The 15585-nt window shown below is 47.6% G+C and overlaps 1 protein-coding gene across 2 annotated transcripts in view; it reads left to right on the top strand.

The window, feature by feature from the left end:
• fndc5a (fibronectin type III domain containing 5a) overlaps positions 1 to 15311 on the top strand; it is a 50491-nt gene extending 35180 nt beyond the window's left edge. Inside the window, exons 4-6 of one of the 2 annotated variants that reach the window (XM_061743555.1) lie at positions 12039 to 12128; positions 12261 to 12394; positions 13920 to 15311. In XM_061743555.1, coding sequence (XP_061599539.1) covers positions 12039 to 12128; positions 12261 to 12394; positions 13920 to 13979 — 284 coding nt within the window. In that variant the 3' untranslated portion in view covers positions 13980 to 15311. Of the gene's footprint in view, positions 1 to 12038; positions 12129 to 12260; positions 12439 to 13919 lie in introns of both variants that reach the window. The other variant, XM_061743556.1, reaches the window with a different exon arrangement.
• The last annotated feature ends 274 nt before the right edge of the window (positions 15312 to 15585 follow it).

The raw sequence follows: 15585 nt of genomic DNA, 5'->3' as shown, positions 1-15585 counted from the left end.
TCTGTTTAATCTCCGGGTGAATAAGATATTTTCCTTTAAGGAGAAAAAAAAGGAGGGGAAGGATTGTTTACTCGGAAAATACAGAAACGTCGATTCAGCTCAGAGAAATGAAATTTCAGATTAAATGTTTCTTTTCAAGAAAAAACATTTTGATCTAAAATGTGATTGTCGTATTGATGAAATTCCAACTTTCGTCATCTCAAACCTAAAACTGCATTAGCTGAGTCAACGTGTTCATGTGGACTCCATCTGAATGAAAAGTGACTGAATGGGTCCCATTGGCAAAAGCATGCAGTGTCACGATTGGTTTTGGTGAGGACCCAAACGCAGGAGAGCAGGAGGCAGGAGTTCCAGAAAACTTTTAAAAACGTTTATTAGTAAAAAAGGCAGAACAAAAACAGGAATCCAAAAACTAGACGAGGAGAACATGGAGGGAGCAAACAGTACGGACCAGCGGGGAGCAGCGAAAGACAAGACTAGATATACACAGGGGATAACGAGACACAGGTGCAGACAATCAGGACAGATGGGAAACAGGATGTCAAACCCTGACATTACCCCCCCCCCTCAAGGGACAGATCCCAGATGTCCCAACGAAGTATCACAAAAAACCAACCCAGGGTGGGCGGAGGGCCCAAGCCAACACATGGTCAAGGGGCCGGGGGCCGTCCTCGGGACTGGGCCGACCGGCGAGACAGTTCGGGGGGTCGCCCTCGAGACGTGGCAGGCGGGTCAGGGGGTCGGTCTCGGGACGTCGCTGATGGGTCAGAAGGTCGGTCTCGGGACGTATCATATTCTTCTCTGCCTCCCGGCGCATGTTTTTCTCCGCCTCCCGGCAGATGAACTGAAAGAGAGTGATGTACTCTCCCGCTGGTTCCATCTTGGCTGGTCCGTTCTGTCACGATTGGTTTTGGTGAGGACCCAAACGCAGGAGAGCAGGAGGCAGGAGTTCCAGAAAACTCAGGTTTATTAGAAAAGAAAAACCAAAAACGCTGCTGAGCAGGATCAAAAAGGGAGAACAAAAACAGGAATCCAAAAACTAGACGAGGAGAACATGGAGGGAGCAAACAGTACGGACCAGCGAGGAGCAGGGGAAAGACAAGACTAGATATAACAGCGGATAACGAGACACAGGGCAGCTGAAACTCAAACTGGGGGAAATATCAAACCCTGACATGCAGGGTACGCAGCGAACCTGCTGGCAAACCCACGTGGGAGCCAGTTTGCAGCCCCTGATAGGTTTAGCACTGTTTATTGTCCACAGCATCCACTTCAAAGGCAAAAGCAAACTCAATATGAATGATGCGAAGGATCTGCGATGTCACCGTACTGTGAAAATCTGACTTACTGAATGAGAAATGTTCAGACCAAGGAAACCCTGAACAAAGTTGTTTTTTTCACATTAACACATTTCCCTTTAACTTTGAAATAGGTGTAATTATTGTTCATAATCTCTACGTTCCAAAATCCCCCTCCAATTTATAACTGTTGTACGTTCAAAGTTAAAGCCGCTTTACTGTGTCCGAAGGGAGGAATTTGTCTTGGATTACAGGAGCGGATGCATCAGACCAGACCACAGTATTTCTGTGTGCTGCCACTTCATTTCCATGTAGCTCTCAAAGACACTTTCCAAAGGTCAAGCCATGGGGATCGTTGCCTTCCACTTTTTCTAAAGGAGGTCGCTGATTAGAGTCCGGTTTGTTTGTTTCGCCGTTTCAGGTCTGTTAGAGGGAGCAGCACTCTGCCCCGTTCACTCATCCGCTCAAACAAAGTTGACGATCTTTACATATTGTCACACAGACACGCTCTCGCCTACAAGTAAGAAACACTTCCCCTCTCGTTTCACAATCTCCCGGCATCACATGGGAAAGTCCACAGAGAGGAAGATCTTCACGGTTTATGCTTCTGCACCTCGTTTGTGCTGCTTTCTCATGGATGCCTCTTTAATTAGCTTGGTTTAGTTGGAACAGGGAAACTTCTGGATGGCAGATGAGCAGCTGTTCTTCAAGACAACATTTTATGAATCAACAGAAAATCAAAGTGTCACTGTAGTCTTGACTGGGTGGTGGATATTTTCCATATGAGTGAGACGGAGAAGTGTTTATACCAGGGGTGTCAAACTCATTTTGCTTTGCGGGCCGGATTTGACCAATTTTTGTCTCACGCTCAAAATAACAAAAACGGTGCGAAATTTTTTTTTTCTAATTCTTTTTTTTTTACTATTGTTATCTAATACAATATCAGTTTAGTTAATTTTAAAGGAAATATGCACTTTGTTTACACTCTAATTATCTAAAATATATTTCTTCAAGATCTTTTGTTGAAATTTCTCGTTTTTTTTTCAAATTATGTAAGATACTTTTAATATCATTTTACAAAGATAAACAGAAACAAGTATGTTTTTTTTTTAATATTTCGTCTTTTTATAGGAAATTTAATTAAAAGCAAAATCTTTCTTATTACATCCGAGAAAGTTGCTTTGTGATTTAGAGATTTTTCCAGTGCAAAATATCTTCTATCATCTTTTTTAGCAGTGATATTTTTTCTGCGAAAATATATAATAGTAGTCAGTTAATAAAAATAAACGACTGTCTACGAAGAAATAAAATCGGCAAATGCATTCTAGAAAACTAAAAAAATGTCAAAAACTGCTCTATTCGTGGAATAACGATGGATTTGTAGAAGAAATATATTATCGGATATGCTGCGATTCATGGCAATTATTTATGCATTCATTTTTAGTAAATTAACATTTCGTTTTTTTGCGTTGGAAAATTCTCACGGGCTGCATTTGACACCCCTGGTTTATACCCACCTGGATGTGATGAACGTTTATTGGAAAGCTTTATCTTGAATGGTCAGGAGGTGTTTCTTAGCCGGGTTTGCTGGCAGTATAACAGCATCCTGTCTTTTTTAGTTAAAGAGGGAACATAGTGAGAGGAGGGATCATGATACAGTTGTTGGTCTCAAGTATCTAGAGAGTAAATAAGAGGTTTTCACAAGTCCTCTCCCGGCTGCTCAGCCTTTCAGCTCCGTCATATCGCTCTGATCTGAGAGGAAAGAGCAAAGGATGAGCTCCAAATGTCACATCGTTCTGCATTTCTTCTCATTTCATCTTTCAGTGAGTCTAGCCTGAGAGAGATCAAAGGAAGCGAGAGGGATGAGGAGCATAACAGCATATCCTGTGCTCTAAACAGAGAGAAGAGACAATGAATTAGAGAAAGAAAAGAAAAGAAAGTGATTGACAGTGAAGACAAAAACAGAGGAGTTGCAGAGGATGAAGCTAGACGGGGGAATAACAAACCTCGAGTATTCAATTCTGCTTGACAGAAAAACACAAACTATGCGTGCCTCGACTCGTGTGCACAAAATGATGTGAGCTCGCGGCACAGACGTGGAGAATAAAAAGGTGCTGATTGGCCTCCTTGGATCTAATGGATCTGTTTTTCTGGGCCTGCCGGAACAGGAAGGCTGAGGTAAAAGTTTTCTTCTCCTTTCGTGACAGAGAAGTCCCATCTGTACGTCAAACCGGAGCTACAGTACATTCCCCCAGATGCCATCCCTTGGCTCAGCCGCATCCAAAACACACCAAACTCCCAAAGCATGTGAAAGACAAATGAGGAAACCCACGCAGCTTAAAGAGACAGTTCAGCCTTCAGTGCTTGAAGTACAATCAAGCCCTCTCCTCTCAATAACGGGATGAGATAATCAATACTAGCGATGGGCGGTATGGACTAAAAAAAATTCTCACGATCATTTCTGGCATTTATCCCGATAACGATAAAAATGACGATAAAAAAAATACCAATTCAACTCCATCTTTTTAACTATAAATCTATCTCGCTCTCAGATCCGTCATGTTTGTTACACAAAAACGTAGTCATCCTTCCTTCCTTCCTTCCTTCCTTCCTTCCTTCCTTCCTTCCTTCCTTCCTTCCTTCCTTCCTTCCTTCCTTCCTTCCTTCCTTCCTTCCTTCCTTCCTTCCTTCCTTCCTTCCTTCCTTCCTTCCTTCCTTCCTTCCTTCTGCTCTCTCCTTACTTCTTCCCTTCCTCTTTTTTCCCTTCCTTCCTTCTTTCCTTGTGTTCTCCCTTCCTTCCTTCCTTCCTTCCTTCCTTCCTTCCTTCCTTCCTTCCTTTTTCCCTTCCTTCCTTCCTTCCTTTTTCCCTTCCTCTTTTCTCATTTCCTCTTTTTTCCCTTTCTTCCTTCTTTCCTTGTGTTCTCCCTTCCTTCCTTTCTTCTTTTTTTCCCTTCCTTCCTTCCTTTCTTCCTTCTTCCCTTCCTCTTTTCTCATTTCCTCTTTTCTCCCTTCCTTCCTTCCTTCATTCCTTCCTTTCTTCCTTCTTTTTCCCTCCCTTCCTTCCTTCCTTCCTTCCTTCCTTCCTTCCTTCCTTCTTTTTTCCCTTCCTCACTTCCTTTCTTCCTTCTTCCCTTCCTCTTTTCTCCTTTCCTCTTTTCTCCCTTCCTTCCTTCCTTCCTTTCTTCCTTCCTTTTCTCCCATCCTCCCTTCCTTCTTTTCTCCCTTCCTTCCTTCTTTCTTTCCTTCTTTTCATTCTTCCTTCCTTCCTTCTTTCCTCCCTTCTTCTCTTCCTCCTTCCTTGACCGAAGACAGCACAAGGGTCAATAACGGGATGAGATAATCAATACTACTGTCATGTTTCAGTCAAGAGACATTTTTCCAACCCTGACATAAACAGTTGAATGATGGAGAAACATTTAGCAGGACTCCATGTACAGTATATCACACCTAACTGCATCTCGCCCACAATCCCCTTAAACGTCCACAGAGCCCCGCATGGACCTGTTATTCAGAGCTGCACAGAGCGGCTCACAAACAGTGGACGCCAATGTTCTCAAATGATTCTTCAGGTTACCGCTAACTCCCCTGGGTCGAGGGGTTGAGGCCAGTCATCCGTCCATCTTTTTCGTAGTTTTCTCTCGTTCAGAGTGGCAGGGAGCTGGAGGCCATCGCAGCAGCCGCTGGGTGAGAAGCGAGCGGCATCCTGGACAAACCAGCCCATCGCAGACATGTGCCACGTTTTGGTCGAAGAGTAGTGCCCAGTCGTCAAAACAAAGCTTGCTTCTGTTTCTCTCCACTAACTGGTTGTTGGCTTCGGTGCCGTAATGATCGATCACATATTGACCAAAGAACTGAGGTCATTTTATAAAGTTTGCAGCAATCATAATCATTATATTTTAAAGAGATTGTTGCAGCATGCTATTATCAAGCATGAAATTGTATTATTCCATCCATCCATCCATTGTCCACCGCATTATCCGAGTCCGGGTCGCGGGGGCAGCAGTCGGAGCAGGGATCCCCAGACTTCCCTCTCCCCGGACACTTCCTCCAGCTCTTCCGGGGGGACTCCAAGGCGTTCCCAGGCCAGCCGAGTGACGTAGTCACTCCAGCGTGTCCTGGGTCTTCCTCGGGGCCTCCTCCCGGTGGGACATGCCCGGAACACCTCACGAGGGAGGCGTCCAGGGGGCATCCTATACAGGTGCCCGAGCCACCTCAGCTGGCTCCTCTCGATGTGGAGGAGCAGCGGCTCGACTCCGAGCTCCTCCCAGGTGACAGAGCTCCTCACCCTATCTCTAAGGGAGCGCCCCACCACCCTGCGGAGGAAACTCATTTCGGCCGCTTGTATCCGGGATCCCGTTCTTTCGGTCATGACCCAGAGTTCATGACCATAGGTGAGGGTGGGAACGTAGATCGACCGGTAAATCGAGAGCTTTGCCTTTCGGCTCAGCTCCTTCTTCACCACGACGGACCGATACAATGACCGCATTACTGCGGCCGCCGCACTGATCCGCCTGTCGATCTCGCGCTCCGTTCTCCCCTCACTCGTGAACAAGACCCCAAGATACTTAAACTCCTCCACCTGAGGCAGGAACTCTCCCCCGACCTGGAGGGTGCAAGCCACCTTTTTCCGGTCGAGAACCATGGCCTCAGACTTAGAGGTGCTGATTCTCATCCCAGCTGCTTCACACTCGGCTGCAAACCGCCCCAGTGCATGCTGAAGGTCCAGGGAGCCAACAAGACCACATCATCTGCAAAAAGCAGAGATGAAATCAAGTGGCTCCCGAACCGTAACCCCTCTGGCACTTGGCTGCGCCTAGAAATTCTGTCCATAAAAATAATGAACAGAACCGGTGACAAAGGGCAGCCCTGCCGGAGTCCAACACGCACCGGGAACAGGTCTGACTTACTGCCGGCAATGCGAACCAAGCTCCTGCTCCGGTCATACAGGGACCGTACAGCCCTCAGCAGAGGGCCTCCGACCCCATACTCTCGGAGCACCCCCCACAGGATGCCACGTGGGACACGGTCGAATGCCTTCTCCAAGTTCACAAAACACATGTGGACTGGTTGGGCAAACTCCCATGCGCCCTCGAGCACCCTGCGGAGGGTGTAGAGCTGGTACAGCGTTCCACGGCCAGGGCGAAAACCGCATTGTTCCTCTTGAATCCGAGGTTCGACTATCGGCCGAATTCTCCTCTCCAGCACCCTGGAATAGACTTTCCCCGGGAGGCTGAGGAGTGTGATTCCCCGGTAGTTGGAACACACCCTCCGGTCCCCCTTTTTGAAGAGAGGGACCACCACCCCAGTCTGCCAGTCCAGAGGCACTGTCCCCGACTGCCACGCGATGCTGCAGAGGCGTGTCAGCCACGACAGTCCCGCAACATCCAGAGACTTGAGGTACTCAGGGCGGATCTCATCCACCCCCGGTGCCTTGCCACTGAGGAGCTTCCGAACTACCTCAGTGACTTCAGCTTGGGTGATGAATGAATCAACCTCTGAATCCTCAGCCTCTGCTTCCTCGACGGAAGGCGTGTCAGTGGGATTGAGGACATCCTCGAAGTATTCCTTCCACCGCCTGACGATGTCCCCAGTCGAGGTCAACAGCTCCCCTCCTCCACTGTAAACAGTGTTGGCGGAGCACTGCTTCCCCCTCCTGAGGCGCCGGATGGTTTGCCAGAATTTCCTCGAGGCTGACCGGTAGTCCTCCTCCATGGCCTCCCCGAACTTTTCCCAAACCCGAGTTTTTGCTTCCGCGACCGCCCGGGCTGCAGTCCGCTTGGCCTGCCGGCACCCGTCAGCTGCCTCGGGAGTCCGCCGAGCTAGCCAGGCTCGGTAGGACTCCTTCTTCAGCTTGACGGCATCCCTTACTTCCGGTGTCCACCACCGGGTTCGGGGATTGCCGCCGCGACAGGCGCCGGAGACCTTACGGCCGCAGCTCCGGACGGCCGCGTCAACAATGGAAGCGGAGAACATGGTCCATTCGGACTCAATGTCTCCGGCCTCCCTCGGAATCCGGTCAAAGCTCTCCCGGAGGTGGGAGTTGAAGACCTCCCTGACAGGGGAATCTGCCAGACGTTCCCAGCAGACCCTCACGATACGCTTGGGTCTTCCAGGTCTGACCAGCTTCCTCCCCTGCCAGCGGATCCAACTCACCACCAGGTGGTGATCAGTTGACAGCTCAGCCCCTCTCTTCACCCGAGTGTCCAAGACATGCGGCCGAAGGTCAGATGAAACGACAACAAAGTCGATCACTGACCTCCGGCAGACTATGTTATGGACAGACTGTGGCTAGCACAGAAGTCCAATAACAAAACACCGCTCGGGTTCAGATCGGGGAGGCCGTTCCTCCCGATCACACCTCTCCAGGTAACACTATCGCTGCCCACGTGAGCGTTGAAGTCCCCCAACAGAACGATGGAGTCCCCAGTTGGGGCACTTTCCAGCACCCCTCCCAGGGCCTCCAGGAAGGCCGGGTACTCTGCACTGCCGTTCGGCCCGTAGGCCGAAACGACAGTGAGAGACCTATCCCCGACCCGAAGGCGCAGGGAAGCGACCCTCTCGTTAAGTGGGGTGAACTCCAACACATGGCGGCTGAGCTGGGGAGCTATGAGCAAGCCCACACCAGCTCGCCGCCTCTCACCATGGGCAACTCCAGAGTGGAAGAGAGTCCAACCTCTCTCAAGGAGTTGGGTTCCAGAGCCCAGGCTGTGCGTGGGGGCGAGCCCGACTATCTCTAGTCGATACCTCTCAGCCTCCCGCACAAGCTCAGGCTCTTCCCCCCCCAGCGAGGTGACATTCCATGTCCCTAAAGCCAGGGTCGTCGTCCGGGGATTGGGTCGCCGTGGCCCCTGCCCACGGCTGCCACCCAAATCACACGGCACCTTCCCCTTATGAACCCTCCCGCGGGTGGTGGGCCTACGGGAGGGCGGGCCCACGTCGCTCGTTCGGGCTGCGCCCGGCCGGGTCCCGTGGGCCAAGACCCGGCCACCAGACGCTCGCCTGCGAGCCCCGACCCCAGGCCTGGCTCCAGGGTGGGGCCCCGGTAACGCCAGTTCGGGCGACGTACACTTCCTTGCTGTTTTCTTCTTCATAAGGGGCTTTGAACCGCTCTTTGTCTGACCCGTCACCTAGGACCTGTTTGCCTTGGGAGACCCTACCAGGGGCATTAAGCCCCGGACAACATAGCTCCTAGGAGAATTCGGGTGCTCAAACCCCTCCACCACGGTAAGGTGGCGGTTCAAGGAGGGGGAGGAGGATTGTATTATTTATTTGTTTAATTAAAATTGCACCTTAAAGTCCAAATAAATGAAAACATTCATCTAAGTCAGGGGTCGGCAACCCGCGGCTCTAGAGCCGCATGCGGCTCTTTAGCGCCGCCCTAGTGGCTCCCTGGAGCTTTTTCAAAAACTTTTTTTTCCTTTTTTTTCCTCTCTTTTTTTTCCTTCTTCTTTTTTTCCTTTTCTCAACATTTCAACTTTTTTCCCGAAATTTTGACTTTTTTCTCGACATTTTGACTTTTTTCTCAACATTTCGACTTTTTTCTCGACATTTTGACTTTTTTCTCAACATTTTGACTTTTTTCTCGAAGTGCATAATGAAAAAAAAAATCTTCCCCCAGTTATAACTAATATAGAAACATGCAGCATGTGTTGCCTTCATTCTAAGGCTGATACCAAGACTTTTTTGCGGCTCCAGACATATTTGTTTTTTTGTGTTTTTGGTCCAATATGGCTCTTTCAACATTTTGGGTTGCCGACCCCTGGTCTAAGTGAAGTGGTCTGGTCTGGAGGACCCAGGTTCAAGCCCCTGGATTGCAACCGAGGTCAACCCCTTTGGGCCCCTGAGCAAGGCACTTAACCCTTACTGCTCCCCCCCGGGCGCCGTGCAAATGGCAGCACACTGCTCCTAGTTTGACTAGAGATGGGTTAAATGCAGGGAATACATTTCCCTATTGTGGGACTACTAAGGGAAAAATGTATTTATTTATTTATTCAACCCTTGTGCTGTCTTTGGGTCAAAATGACCCAATTCTTCTATCCTTCTTTCCTCCTGCCATGCTCTCTCCTTCCTTCTTCCTTTCCTCTTTTCCTCCTTTTTTACCCTACTTTACTCTTTTTTCTTCCTACCTCCCTTTCATCATTCGTTCCTTTATTACCTTCTTTGCTTTTCCTTCCTTCTTTCCTTATTTTCTCCATTCCTTCCTTCTTCCCTCCCTTCTTTCTTTCCTTTTCTCCATTCCTTCCTCCCTCCCTTCTTTCATTTTCTCCCTTCTTTCCTTCCTTTCTCCCTTCCTTCCATCTTTTCTCCCTTGTTTCCTCCCTTCCATCTTTTCTCCCTTCCTTACTCCCTTTCCTACTTCCTTCCTTCTTTTCTCCTTTCTCCTTTCCTTCCATTCCTCCCTTGTTTCCTCCCTTCCATCGTTTGTCCCTTCCTTACTCCCTTTCCTACTTCCTTCCTTATTTTCTCCTTTCTCCCTTCCTCCCTTCCTTATTCCCTTTCCTACTTCCTTCCTTCTTTCCTCCTTTCTTCCTTACTTCCTTCTTTCCTTCCTTCCATCTTTTCTCCCATCCTTATTCCCTTTCCTACTTCCTTCCTTCTTTCCTCCTTTCTTCCTTACTTCCTTCTTTCCTTCCTTCCATCTTTCTTCCCTTCACCCTCCCTTGACCCAAAGACAGCACACGGGTTAAACCAGTGGTCTTGGTTCCAGCTCCTCTAAAGCCGCAGTCCTGCATGTTTCTGATGTTTCCATGCTTCAACACACATCCAGGTCTACACAGTCATCTGCATCAGGGTGTGCTGAAGCGAGGAAACATCTAAAACATGCAGGACAGCGGCTCCCGAGGACCAGGAATGAAGATCTCTGATCTAAACTCTTACGTAACTACTCACACAATAAAGCATCTTTTTTTAAACAAAAGCAAAGCAATATGAACCCTAAAACGTGCAGCTAATACCACAGAAGGTCAGCCGCTGATTACAGCTTGATCGAGCTCGATCCGTAAGCATCAGAGGCGTTTCAACTGACCAGTTAGTCCCGGTAAGGCCGGCTCACAACGGCGTCCGGCGCCCTGAGCTGCTGTGCTTTGATAATTTAATACAAGGCAACAGGGAGCAATCGATCAGCAGAATTGCTTGTTGCTAAAAGCCACTGGAGCGCGCGGCTCCTGCACGCGGGGCCCGCCAAATGTCACCCTCTGCCATCTAATAAAGGGGCTGAGTGCTCGCTATGCTGCAGTAAACTTCAGGTCACGCTTACAAGCTCCACAACACTCGGGAGTTGGAGATAAAAGCTACTTTTTGTCAGACAGAAATCTGCAGGTATCTTCAGGCAGACGGATCCATGGACGGGTCTTTTTATTTTTGCACGACTGCATTTATATGCAGTACTTTTATCACCTCTCTTATGTGGCACCTGTGCAATAGTTCCCCTGACGTAAGACTGCTGCAGCTGTAGGACGTCTGAAAGATACTAACCCTTTAGCACATTAGTATTTAAGAAATCAGAAAGTTTGAAATACACTGAAACGCTGTGATACTTGACAGTTGGAGCCAAGACAAGACGCCATCAGCAAGGACTTCCAAAAGATCTCAACATGAACATTTCAGACCTTGAATAACATCTGTGAAATAAAACTGTCAATGAATCCCCAAATGGATAAGACGACTGAGCACCATTAGGCCACGCCCATTAATGCAAACCATTAAATATCAAATTTATCGGCAGGCTGGGCTTGCGTGTGAAATTTGGTGACTTTTGGAGAACTATCAAATATGGACCAATCAGATTTAGGGGGGGCGTGCTTTTTGGCGTCTATCGTCGCCACGGTAACGCTTTTGACTGACAAAAGTAATGTGCATCGTCGCAGGATCGAGACGCACATTTTGATGTATAACACACCTGGGTGCACGTTACGGTTCGGGCGAAGAAGTGGTCGAAGAAATGGCATAAATTGCGACAAAATTACACGATTAATTCAAAATGCCCGACTTCCTGTTCGGTTTCGGCCATGGCGCCAAGAGACTTTTCTTTAAGTTGCAACATGATACAGGTGTGTACCAATTTTCGTGCATGTACGTCAAACCGTATTGTGGGGCTTGAGGCACAAAGTTTTCTAGGGGGCGCTGTTGAGCCATTAGACCTTGCCCATGAATGCAAACTATAAAATATCAAATTTTTTCGTCAGGCCTGGCTTGTGTGCAAACTTTGGTGACTTTTGGGGCACGTTTAGGGGGGCAAAAAGGCCCTCATTTCGTTTGAAAAATAAAAGAGGCAAGGAAAAGGACAAGGAAGGAAAAAAAGGAAGGAAAGGAAAAAAACAAGGAAAAGAAAAACTCCTACAGATACAGTAGGGCCTTCGCACTGTAAGTGCTCGGGCCCTAATTAATTATCAGTTTTTCAATCACAAACTTGCCTCAAAACTCATAGTCATACAGTATAAGATGCTGAGATCATGTAAAAACTTTACATCAGGTCAGAGAGTGTAAAAGGGAAATGATCTAAACTTCAGAACAAAAGAAAAAAGACATTTTTGTGAATTATGTCATTAACTCTATTGTTACACTGGAAACATCAATAGAAATATTCATTTTGTGATCATTATTGCAGGCTCTAATGAGGTGACCTTGGCTCCTTTAATGGTTCTGACGCTTGAAGCAAATCGTTTTTTCAGTGAAACATACGGTATATAACTGTTTGTGCCTCCATTTTTCAGTTAAATAGATGTTTTTGTTCTCCTTCAGACGAAGTGACCATGGAGGAAGTGGGCCAGAGCAGCCAGCTGAGGGCGGGAGAGCTCATCATCATCGTGGTGGTGCTCATCATGTGGGCAGGTGAGGACATCCTCCTTCAATAAGTTCATCACACGGATGTTGAGTGTGTAGTTTTTGTGCCCCGACCTCACAGAAAGAAACACCAAGTTAAATTGAGACGCTAACCACGGCTCTGCCCGCCTCTCCTGCCAGGTGTGATCGCTCTCTTCTGCCGCCAGTACGACATAATCAAAGACAACGAGCCCAACAACAACAAGGACAAAGCCAAAAACTCCTCGGAGTGCAGCACTCCTGAACACCCGACAGGGGGGCTGTTGCGCAGTAAGGTATAACCCACCACCCTCCTCCCCCCCTCAGCGGCACAGGCCAGGTGAATGGTCCCCGGCCACTTCTAGATTGTTTTCTGTCCTCCTCTTCCCACCGGCACTTCATTAACGCTCATAGCGTCATCCGGCGTGACGCTGCCGCAACATGACATCATTACAGCTGCATCATCCTGCATCCCACAGCAACGGCTTGTAACGCGTGCTCTTGGGCCCAGTCCCAATACACCCACTACCACTACTTTTCAGCCCTACCCCCTAAATTTTGCACGTTCCCGTGAGGGTAGTGGTGTCCCAATTCTTCTTTTCACCTAGTGGTAGTGGCTTAAACAAGGGGTAATGGATATGAATCTGGCGAGGGTTTTCAGATGCACCCTAGCTGAACTAGGGCCAGAAAAATTTCCCAGAATGCTTTTCGTCGTCATTTGCAGACTGAATAAAAAAAAAAAACATGGCGGACATTTCTTATTTTTTAGTGAATAAAATCAATATTGTGAGTTAGTTTCTGCATAAAAATGCGTTTTGATTACATTTCTAGCGAGAAATATATATTTTACTTTCATAATATTCACTCAGTGAATGTATATATTCACTCGCTTTCCCATTGTCTTTTTCAAACCTCGCCAGAATAAAGGCTGATTTATGGTTCGGCGTTAAATCGACGCAGAGCCTACGGCGTAGGTTACGCGGCGACACGTGCCATACGCAGTACCCTATGCCGTAGCTCTGCGTTGATTTAACGCGGAACCATAAATCAGCTCCCGAAAGCAGAAATCTCGAAATTTTCTGAGCAAATTTCTTAACAGGCGTAGCTACAACTGTTAGATTTCATCTATTAAACCAACATTTATCTTCCTAAATGATTTATTTCAGCCAGTGGTAATTCTCCACAGAGCTGCAGGTTTCTCCCCCGGGACAGCTGAGCTGCTGCTGCTCCGGGCCGGCGGCTCTTCTCCGAAAACGTCGGATCAAATTTCTTAACAGGCGTTATTTGGATAAACTGAGCCCAGGTTGGGGATCTTAACGGTTACTTTTACGCCTGAAAAAATATTAAAACTTAATAAAGTGGCATATTAACAGCGCTACAGCTGAAATTAAAACTTGCTTTTGACTCTCGGCTTCCTGATATGGTGTGACGTATGTGCAAACGTAACTACGCAGTCGCTTACGTGGCCGAACGTAAACCACGCAGTGACGTAGCACGCAAAATTTAGGGGTAGTGCTGAAAAGTAGGGGTAGTGAGTGTATTGGGACAGGCCCCTGGGAAGATTTCAAGGGCCCTAAAAATCTGTGGCTTCTTTTTTAGGGGTAGTGGTAGTGAGGGAGGGCTAGTGGTAGAAAGTAGGGGGTGTATTGGGATTGGCCCTTGATCAGTACGCCAAACCCCATGTCAAACGCAGATCTGTCATCCGTCGCTGCAAACATGAAAAGCAGAGGCATCCTCATGCTCATTAAAGAAGTTCATTGTCTAGCTCCTTCACGTTGGCCAGCCTTCTCAAACGTGTTTTTATCTTTCCTCTTTCAACAGTTCCCCAAGAACAACAACAACAACAACAGGATACCATCTGTCAACATCATTGAAGTGTGACTGCCAGAATGTTTTCCTTACCCACAATCCCCACAAATGACTTCACACAAATAAGCGAGCCTCTTTTTAAGCGCGTGTGCTTGTCAGGATGACGCTGGGACCGCAGGCCTCTCTCCGTGATGCCGTTCCTCCTTTAGCACGGCTCGTGAAGCTGCAGGACTGCAGAACGATGCCGGTGTGAGAGCGATGCCGGTCTGAGAGCGATGCCGGGCTGAGAGTGAAGCTGGCAGTGGAGAGTTCTGCGATCGGTGGCCGCGGTACCGCAGGGAAGCAGTTATCAGTGGCACGTGGAGCGGAGACTGCAGACACAGCAACCCCAGGGACCCAAGCCAATAAACACAGCCAGAGACCTTTTCACTCTCTCGCCTCTTGTTTCTCACCATCATTCAGTTCATTCACTCACCAGAAAAACCTGAACACTTTTCTTTACGGACATGTTATAATTGTCATGTCGAGTTGAAACTCGTGCAGCAATTTTTTTCAGCTATTATAGTGCAGTGAGTATATAAATATATATATATTTCTCTTTTTTTTCTCTCTTCGCCCCAAATGTCAAGTTGAAGGTGGTGCCACCAGGTGTTGCCTCTTTTATTTTTTATTATTTTTCCTGCCTCTGCTGTTCTGGCGAGCTTGTTTTCCCCCTCAGGGAATCCAGACTCCACCTGGCTAACTGAAGAGCCATTTCCATTTCCAGGATGTGCTGGTGCTGCTCCAGAGCAGCTTTGGAGAAATTACTCCGCTGAATCACCAAAAGTCATTAACACATACCGAGTAGCATCCCTGATCTGAACAAATGCACACTGGTACATCTTAGTAGAAGCCAGAGCTGGAATCATCTCCGTCACATTGGCCTTTCCCTGCTCACCTTCTCACACGCTCGTCGTTGCTGATTTCTTGAAAACAACATTCCACACGCAGAATGAAGGATCCCTTTAGTATCTCCGACTCCTGGTGACCTTTTCTTTTTTTTTCCCCCCGTTGAGGGTGATGGATTTCACAGCGTTCTGGACGAGAGCAGAGCTTCGATAACGGGAGCGCTTTCATCTAATTAATGAACTTTAAATGGGGCTGCATTATATGGACGCGTCCTTGGAGAAGAGATTCCTCAAATCAGCAATAACAGCCATCACTGGAAGCAAAGTCAGCCGGGACACGAACTCTGCAATCCCCCGGACAAGAACTCACCCTCTCCGCATGTGACAAACTGCACTTAACAAGACGGTGGAATAAACCTTGGACAGTTTTCAGACGGTTCCCTGAAGTGTTCAAGCACTGCTGTAAAAACTTTGGTTTCTGTTGGTAAGCATGAAAAGAAAAAGAAAAAGAAAAAAAAAAAAAAAAAAAATGTATGGACCCAATTTGTAACCCTGAGACTTCTTTAAGACGTCCTCGTCAGATGTCAAGACGGAAGGGCTTTTACCGAGACTTTTTCACCAGTCAAGGTCAACGCTTCATTTGACATTTCCTCACTTTAAAAGGCTAAATACAATATGAGAAGTTCAACTGTTTCCATATGACATAGCGGATCAAATTATAATGCGAGGGCTGATTCAAACTCAGTGAGTGCTGCCTTAAATGAAATGTCATGCTTTATTCAATAAGAAGC

This window comes from Cololabis saira, chromosome 16, assembly GCF_033807715.1.
Source record: "Cololabis saira isolate AMF1-May2022 chromosome 16, fColSai1.1, whole genome shotgun sequence".
Taxonomy (NCBI): domain Eukaryota; kingdom Metazoa; phylum Chordata; class Actinopteri; order Beloniformes; family Belonidae; genus Cololabis; species Cololabis saira.
The sequence above is the reverse complement of the archived record's forward strand: the minus strand, read 5'-3'. Positions and strand labels throughout refer to the sequence as shown.